We start from the raw sequence: 9,044 nt of genomic DNA, 5'->3' as shown, positions 1-9,044 counted from the left end.
TAAATTTAATTTCTTTTTATTTATATTTACTTCAGGGGGCTATTACTTGTTTAACGTTCGTCCCGAGTCGTTTTGCTCTGTTTTTTCGCGTTTATTAACTTAATTGCATTTGTTTGATTTATTTTAATTTAATTTAATAAATTAAATTTAATTTCTTTTTATTTATATTTACTTCAGGGGGCTATTACTTGTTTAACGTTCGTCCCTAGTCGTTCGCCTCGAGAGCGTCCTTTGATAATCGCAAATTGTTGCGACTCGCAAATAGCGATAGTTGAATGTTTATACGGTTTACAGAACGGCTCTTTAGCGAATATACAAGTTGTGTGAGTATAATTTAAACTAAATATTTATTTATTTAATTCTTTCATAGCATTACCCCTTCTAAACATAATTATTTACTCGTCCTGTTCTCTTAAAAAAAAATAACGCTTCCGAAAGACATATTATTTGTTTATTTTCTCTTTTATCTTTTTTGCGGTGTATGCATAAATATCAATTTAAATTCTTTTTTATTTCAAGTACTTTGTTTATTCAATTATTTTCATCTATTTCATTGTTTCTATTCATTTAGGGTTTAGGGTTTTAGAGTTATTTGCTTCCTTTTGTTTTGTTTTATGCTGCCTTCTTGCTTTTCTTTTTGCTTGTCTTCGCTGTTTGTTTTTGTTGCTTTGTTTGTTTGTTTGTTTGCTGCGGGGGTTTTAGTTCTGTTTTGCTGCTGCTGCTGTTTTGCTGCTGCTGCTGTTTTGCTGCTGCTGCTGTTTTGCTGCTGCTGTTGTTTTGCTGCTGCTGCTGGTTTGCTGCTGCTGCCATTCGGCTGCTGCTGCTACTTTGCTGCTGCTGTTGTTTTGCTGCTGTTGTTTTTTTTGTTTTTATTTGTTTTTAGCGTTTTGTTGTTTTTATTTTTATTGTACATTATTTATGACAATACAAATAAAGTTTCCTTTCTGTTCTTTTTCGTTAGATATCTTTTATATGGTTATTTATTTACTTTTTTGTTTTATATTATTCTGTTTCTTGTTTGTTTATATCTTATTGTTTCTTTTTCTTTTATATAATCCTTGTTGATTTATTTATAAATATTATTATTTCTTTTTGACAAAGTTGCATGAGAAAACGCAGAAAAAAGTATTTCAGAGTATTTTAAGGTATTTTTTTTTGTTTTTGTCTGCACTTGATTATTTTTTTAAATTAATAAATAATTAAAGCATCATTAAATGGAGTTACTTTTCTTTTGTTTTCTTCAGCCGACGCATAGAATATGCGCATGCAGTTCTTCCGTTAAGAAGCTGCTTCCTGTCAACTGGGGCTGGATGGCTGATATCGGGTTCTGAGGACTTCGGCGTTTTCTGCTTTCCTCTTCGCGATGGTGCTTCAGCTAAGACAGGATATTACCTTTATAGACACTCGGTATGAATATACTAATACTAATACCAGCAGCAGCACCAGCACCAGCAGCAGCAGCAGCAGCAGCAGCAGGTGCTGCTGCTGCTGCTGTAGGAACCGCTGTAACACCAGTTGTAGATGTTGCAACAGAAGCAAAAACAGAAACAGCAGCAGAAACAGCAGCAGCAAGGGGAGCAGTAATAGGAATAGGTGGAGAGGTTGAAGTAGTAGGCGCAGCAGCAACGGCAGCAGTAGCAGCAGCAGCAGTAGCAACAGCAGCAGTAGCAGCAGTAGCAGTAGCAACAGCAGCAGCAGCAGTAGCAGCAGCAGTAGCAGTAGCAGCAGTAGCAGCAGCAGCAGCAGCAGGAGCTGGCATTATTTGCTGCCTGTCGCATTAATTTCTGCTTGATTTGATTTGTTTTGTTTTTTGTTGAGTCGCTGATTTTACCCTTTTAATGACGATATTTATTTTGTTTTTTACAAAGATATTTATTTTATTTATTTAGAATAAGATATGCATTTTATTTATTTAACAATAAGAATATTTATTTGTTTTGTCTGTTTTCTTCTGCTGTCTTTGTCTTCAACTCGTTTATTATAATTAATTAATATTTATTATTATTTTATTATTTTATTTCTGTATATTTACGCGCGTCTTTTCGTTTGTTTTTTATTTCTTTTTTATTTTTCTTTATATATTTTCTTCTTCTAAATTTATTTATTTATTTATTTATTTATTTATTTATTTGCTTTGTTTTTGTTTGCCTCAGAGTGCTGTTCTTACAGTTGCAGTTAACAATGAAAATACTTTGCTCGCAACAGGTGACGCAACTGGAACAATTATACTCTGGCGCCGCCTAAACCCTAAACCCTAAGCCCTAAAGGGTTTTAGGGTTTAGTTGGGGGGCAGGTGTGGGTTGCTGCTGAAACCGCAGTAACGCTAAACCCTAAACCCTAAACCCTTTAAGGTCTTTCTTTATGGCTTTAGGGTTTAGGGTTTAGGGTTTAGCATCGGGTTGGGACCCTAAACCCTAAACCCCCTAACCTAAACCCTAAAGCTTTCGAGGGTTTAGGGTTTAGGTTGGGAGGATCAAGGGGTTTGCGGTGTATGGGTTTATTTTAATTTGTTTAAGAAATTTGTTTATTGATTCATCAGCAACAAAGAAGTAGAGTAAAAGAGTAGAAAGTAATTAAAAAGGAATTTAAAAGAAATTAAAAAGAGTTAAAAGAAATAGTTTTGCTGTATATAATATATATATGTATATATGTATATACATATGTATATATGTATATATATATATATATGTATATATATATATATATATATACATATATATATTATATATGTATATATATAATGCAAAGAGAGACAGTAAAAAAGAAAGAAGAGACAGCAAAAGGAGACAACAGGGACAGAAGCAAAAACAGATAAATAAATAAAAATAAAAATAATAAAATAACATAAAACAAAGAGAGACGACAGAAAGGAGACAGCAACAGCAGAAGGAAACAAAAAAAATTTAGAGAGAGACAGCTGTTTATTTAAATAAATAATCTTAAAAAACTCTTCAAGACAACAAACGAAGCAGGCAGCAATCTGCTGCTGCTGCTGTTGTTGCTGCTGCTGCTGCACGTTCAGCTGCAGCTGCTGTAGGTGTGTGTTGTATTGCGGTGCTGCAGCAGCTGCAGCAGCTACCTATTTGGTATCTGCTGCTGCTGCTGCTGCTGCTGCCGCAGCATCTACCGCTGTTATATCTGCTGCTGCAGCTATAACCGCTGTTATATCTGCTGCTGCAACTGCAGCAGCTACTACCGCCGTTATATCTGCTGCTGCTGCAGTAGCAGCAGCAGCAGCAGCAGCAGCAGATATTGACGGAGGAGAAGGATTATATAATGAATATATTTGAATTAGAGTTGTGAGATATCTCTTCGCTTAAAAGGATAGGAGACAGCCCCTCTTAAGCATTCATCTACAATACACCTGAAGGTGATAGGCTCTGTAGCAGCAAGAGCAGCAAATGTTTTTCTATCGATTGCTATTTGCTGCTGCTTAGCCCCGTACTGCAGCAAACTATAAGGTACACCCCACTCTCTTGCTGCTGCATTTATCTTTACTATCCACAGCACACGAAAGCGTCTATACCGCTGCATTCTTTGTATATACGAAGAGAATAACGCTTTCATTGCTCTAACCCTAGCTAAACGAAAGCAGCTCCTAGACCGCCCTCTAAACCCCCTTGCTACTTCAAATATAACTGAACGAGGCAGCTTCATTGCAGCAGCAGCAGCAGCAACAGCAGCAGCAGCAAAAGAAGAAATGAAAATATAATAATATAAAGGTTGGGTCTCCGGCTGTCTTGTAGCTGTATAGATAAACTACAAACAAAGACAAAGACAAATAGAGAAAATAGAGAAATATTATTTAACAAATATTATTAAAGGAAGCAATGCTGCTGCTGCTGCTGTTGCTGCTGCTGCTGCTGTTGCTGCTGCGGAGGCGGCAGCAGGTGCTGCATGAAGGGCAGAAGAAGCAAATAGAACAAAGAACTCCTGAGCATCTAATAAAATAAAAGAAGAAAAACAACAACAAACAAAGACAAAGACAAACTAACATACATTAAGAAGCCCTCAAACGGAGGCCCCCAACAACGCAGCAGCAGCAGCAGCAGCAGCAGCAGCAGCAGCGAGAGAAGGATATGTGTAGCTGAAATACAGCAAAAAAATAAAAATTGATTAAATAATTATATATAAATCTATTTTATTTAAATATTAAAACACAAACAAATTTAAATATTAATCTTCTGCATGCAGAGTACACAGAAAAATATACTGCTCTACTCAGCTGCTGCTGCTGTTGCTGCTGCTGCTGTGCTGCTGCTGCTGCTCTCCTGCATGCAGCAAGAAAAATAAACTGCTGCATCTCTTACCTCCAAATAAAACAAAATACTTCTAACAAAACACAAGAAGAAGTCATTCAGCACTCAGAAGCCCTTTTTAGCTGCAGCAGCAGCAACTGCTGCAGCAGCAACAGCAGCAACAACAGCTACGCTCGACAGAGGGTGTCAGCAGCAGCAACAGCAGCAACAGCAAAAGCAACAGCAGCAGCAGACCATTTTGACTAGTCCGCATCTCGTCCCTATCTTCGAGTCGCAAAGGCAAAACGCAGGAGCAGCAACCGCAGCAACCGCAGCAACCGCAGCAGCAACAACAACTGCAGCAGCAGCAACAACAGCAGCAACAGTAAGAAGAGTAGCAGCAAGGCTTGTTGAATTGGCTCCCCGGAAGCAGAGCAGCAGAAGCGGAATTGTGTACTGAAACATATCTGCTGCAGCAGCAACGACTGAATCAGGTGCAGCAGCTTGAGCAGCAGCAGCAGCAGCAGCAGCCGCTGCTGCTGCTGCCGCAGCGAAGCGCTTTCCGCTCGCCAAAGGGCATTCACCAGCTGCAGCAACACGTGCAGCGCCAGCCACAGCAGCAGCAAGCGGCACAAGCAGCAGCTGCTGCTGCAGCAGCTGCTGCTGCGGGAAGGGAGATCGCTAGCTGCAGCAACCAGCAGCAAAAGCAGCAGCAGCTGCAGCAGCAGCAGCTGCTGCGAATAGGAGGCCCGCCATGGGCTGTGGTTTTAGTTCAGGTAATTGTTCTTGTTGTCACTAACAGCTGTTGCTGCTGCTGCAGCTGCTGCTGCTGTTGGCTGCTGGTGCTGTTTGCTGCTGCTGCTGCTGTTGCCTGCTGCTGGAGCTGTTTGGTGCTGCTGCTGCTGCTTGATTCTCCCGCTGCTGTTTGTTGCTGGTGCTGACTGTTGCTGTTTGCTGCTGCTCCTTGCTGTTGCTGCTTGCTGCTGCTGTTTGCTGCTGCTCCATTTCTTGTTTGCTGCTGCTGCTGCAGCTTTCGCTTGCATTAGCTGTTCTTTGCTGCTGCTTCTGGCAGTGTCTGCTGCTGCTTCTGGTGGTATTTGGTGCTGCTGAAGCTCTCGTTTGCTGCTGCTGCTGCTGCTGCTGCATAATTAATTGACTGCAGCAGAAGAAGTGTTGCCTTGCTGCAGCATTCTTGCGGTGTATGTACACCTCAACTTACCTCCAATTCTTTTGTGTTTTTCAGCGCTACCGGCGAGCGGCGATTCGCAGCTGCGCCTTCAGAATGCCTCTCCGTAAGCAGCAGCAGCAGCAGCAGCAGCAGCAACAGCAGCAGCAGCAGCAGCAGCAGCAGCATCAGCAGCAAGAACAGCAGCAGCAGCACCAAGGGCAGCAGCAGTGGGAGCAGCAGTAACTGATTTAGTTTTTTGCTTTTTACACACGCAGAGTAAAACCCTAAATCACAATACTGCAGAAGCTGTTCTTTAGCAGCAGCAGCAGCAGCAGCCGCGGCTGCTGCTCCTGCTGGAGTTGCGTGTATTGTATTTGCTTTTGTGTTTGATGTGCTGTTTGTTTTAATTTGTTTGTTTGTTGCAGAACCCCCTTTCATCGACTCAACTTTGAGGCAAAGATAGTCAGACAGATAAACCCTAAACCCTAATTAAACCCTAAACCCTAAACCCTAATTAAACCCTAAACCCTAATTAAACCCTAAACCCAATGTTTATATTTTATATATTATATTTTATATTTATAATTATATTTACATTTGTATATTTATATTGATATTTATTTATATTTATATTTGTATTCATTTATACTTATTTACATTAATATTAATATTTATATTTATATTTATATTTATATGTATATTTTATATTTATATTTATATTTATATTTATATTTATATTTATATTTATATTTAATTATATTTAGGTTTTATTAGGAGACAGCGGAGTCGGGAAGAGCAGTTTGGCTTTGCGTTTTTGTCGCGGACGATTTCCGGTGTATCATGAGGTGACGATTGGAGCTGCATTTCTGCAGCAAACGCTCACGCTGCAGCAAGGTATGCTGCTGCTGCTGCTGCTGCTGCTGCTGCTGCTGCGTTTGCTGCTGCGTTTGTTGCTGCGTTTGTTGCTGCGTTTGCTGCTGCTGGAAGTGCTGCTCCAACTGGGTATGCTGCTCCGGTTGCTGCAAGTGCTGCTGCTGCTGCTGATCCTTTTGATGCAAGTGCTGCTGCTGCATTTGCTGCTGCTGTTGCTGCTGCACCAAGATATGCTGTTGCATTTGCTGCTACTGTTGCTGAAAGTGCTGCTGTACAAAGGTATGGTGCTGCATGTACTGCTGCTGCTGCTGCATCAAGATATGCTGCTGCACTTGCTGCTGCTGCTGCTGCAACTGCTGTTGCAGCAAGGTATGTATGTTGCTGCGCATGCTTCTGCTGCCGTAATTGCTGCTGCAGCTCCTATACTGCTGCTTTTGCTGCTGCTGCATTTGCTGCTGCTGCTGCTGCATTCGCTGCCGCTGCTGCATTTGCTGCTGCTGCTGCTGCAGGTGCGCAGCTGAAGCTGCACATCTGGGATACTGGAGGCCAGGAAAGATTTAGGGCAATGGCTCCGCTTTATTACAGAGATGCAGCAGGCGCTGTCGTCGTATACGATCTCACGTTAGCTGCTGCTGCTGCTGCTGCTGCTGCTGCTGGTGTATCTGCTGCTCCTTTGTTGCTGCTACTGGTGTATCTGCTGCTCCTTTGTTGCTGCTGCTGCTGTTTGTGCTAGTCCTTCATTGCTGCTAATGCTATTTCGCTCTTATTGTTGTTGTTGCTGCTGCTGCTCTTATTGCTACTGGTGCTGCTGTTTCTGTTGCTGCTCTTGAGGTGGTTCTGCTGCTCATGGTGTTGTTGCTGTTTTTTTTTTGCTGCTGCTGCTGCTGCAAAGACGCATTCACGTGTTACTGGTGTTCGCGCTGCTTTGGCTGCTGCTACTGTTACTACCCTCCCCGCTGCTGCTGCTGCTGCTGCTGCTGCTGCAGGGCCCCTTCGTCTTTGGAGGCGGTGAAGTTCTGGACAAAGGAGCTGCAGCAGCACTTAGGTTCCTGCTGCATCGCCGTCGCAGCAAACAAAAGTGATTTGCTGCTGGGTGCATCGGAGGGGCCAGCAGAGGAGCAGCAGCAGCAGCAGCAACAGCAGCAGCAGCAGCTGCTGCAGGAAGCAGCGTCCGGTGATGCTGCTGCTGCTGCTGCTGCTGAGGCGGCGGCAGCAGAAGCAGAGAAATACAAAAACAACTTCGAGAAAATTAAACGCGGCATTGAGGTGCGACCTGCAAGCAAACAGCTCTAGGGTTTAGGGTTTAGGGTTATAGGGTCTAGGGCTTCAGGGTTTTGTGATTTATGGTTTCAGGGCTTTAGGGTTCATGGTTTCAGGGTTTAGGGTTTAGGGTTTAGGGTTTTAGGGGGTTAAGGTTTAGGGTTTACGACGTATAGTTTACGGTTTTAGGGTTTTGGGGGTTTAGGGTTTAGGGTTTAGGGTTTAGGGTTTACAGTGTTTATACGAAATGTTCAGGAGGTGAAGAGCTTCTGCGCCGCGAATAAATTTGCATTTGTCGAGTGCTCTGCAAAGGTGCGGAGCAGCAACAGCAGCAGCAGCAGCATCAGCAACAGCACCAAGAGCAGCAGCAGGCGCAGCACAAGTAGCAGCAGGAGTAGCACCAGTAGTAGCAGCAATAGCAACAGCACCAGTAGCAACAGCAGCAACACCGGTAACGGCAACAGCAGCTGCAGCGGCTGCAGCGGCTGCAGCGGTAGCAGCAGCAGCAGCACCAATAGTAGTAGTAGCAGCAGCAGCAGCAGGTTGAAGGAGCCGCTGCTCCCGAGCAAAGTAGAGGCTTGCCTGCCTGAGCTGCAACGGGTTAGGGTTTAGTTTTGTACGCCTCATCAGGGTTTAGGGTTTAGGGTTTAGGGTTTAAGGGTTTGGTGTTTGCTGCAGACGGGGCAGAACGTCAATCGGCTGTTCGAAGACCTGGGTAGGTTTAGGGTTTAGGGTTTAATGTTTTAGGGTTTAGGGTTTAGGGTTTAGCGTGTTAGGTATAGGATTTTAGGGTTTAGGGTTTTAGGGTTTGGGGTTTTAGGATCTATGTCTTAGGGTTTGGGGTTTAAGGTTTCAGGGTTTAGGGTTTGAGGGTTAGGGTTTCGGGTTTATGTTTAGGGTTTGAGGGCGTAGGGTTTACGGCATAGGGTTTAGGGTTTAGGGTTTAGGTTGGTTGCGCCTGCTGATTTGTTGCAGCACGCGATGTGTTCGTACGCCTCAAAGACGCCGCACCAGTGGACATCTGAAGCAGCAGCAGCAGCAACACCAGCAGCAGCAGCGGCAGTAACAGCAGCAGCAGCAGCAACGGCAGCAGCAGCAGCGGCAGTAACAGCAGCAGCAGCAGTAGTAACAGCAGCAGCAGCAACAGCAGGAGCAGAAGCAGCGCCACCGTGCATCTGACGCAGCCTTCGCATGCTGCTGCTGCAGCAGCTGCTGCTGCTGTAGCTGCTGCTGCTTCTCGGCGGCCAGGGCAACAGCAGCAGCAACAACAACAACAGCAGCAGCAGCAGCAACAGCAACAGCGACAGCAACAGCAGGTCATACAGCTGAGTGCACGAATGCAACAGGTCAACACAGAAAGAAATAATATAATTATTAAGTGCAATTAAAAAGAATATATATATAATATGTAATATAATATATATAAAATCATAAATATACATATATATGTATATATATATATATACTATGAATATATAATATATACAGTAGAGGTATTATATATA

General features: G+C 43.2%; 1 protein-coding gene across 1 annotated transcript; it reads left to right on the top strand.

The window, feature by feature from the left end:
• Nucleotides 1-5,520: 5,520 nt before the first annotated feature.
• EAH_00056920 (GTP-binding protein, putative) lies at nucleotides 5,521-8,564 on the top strand (the record flags this gene model as incomplete). The annotated part of the gene is made up of 8 exons (XM_013393779.1): nucleotides 5,521-5,645; nucleotides 5,832-5,868; nucleotides 6,171-6,300; nucleotides 6,789-6,900; nucleotides 7,266-7,545; nucleotides 7,795-8,139; nucleotides 8,218-8,254; nucleotides 8,515-8,564. 8 exons carry the CDS (start codon nucleotides 5,521-5,523, stop codon nucleotides 8,562-8,564), a joined length of 1,116 nt encoding a protein of 371 aa, XP_013249233.1.
• Between the last annotated feature and the right edge of the window lie 480 nt (nucleotides 8,565-9,044).

The sequence above is a fragment of the Eimeria acervulina genome, genomic scaffold (assembly GCF_000499425.1).
Source record: "Eimeria acervulina Houghton genomic scaffold, Eah_scaff1197, whole genome shotgun sequence".
Classification (NCBI taxonomy): Eukaryota; Apicomplexa; class Conoidasida; order Eucoccidiorida; family Eimeriidae; genus Eimeria; species Eimeria acervulina.
The sequence above is the reverse complement of the archived record's forward strand: the minus strand, read 5'-3'. Positions and strand labels throughout refer to the sequence as shown.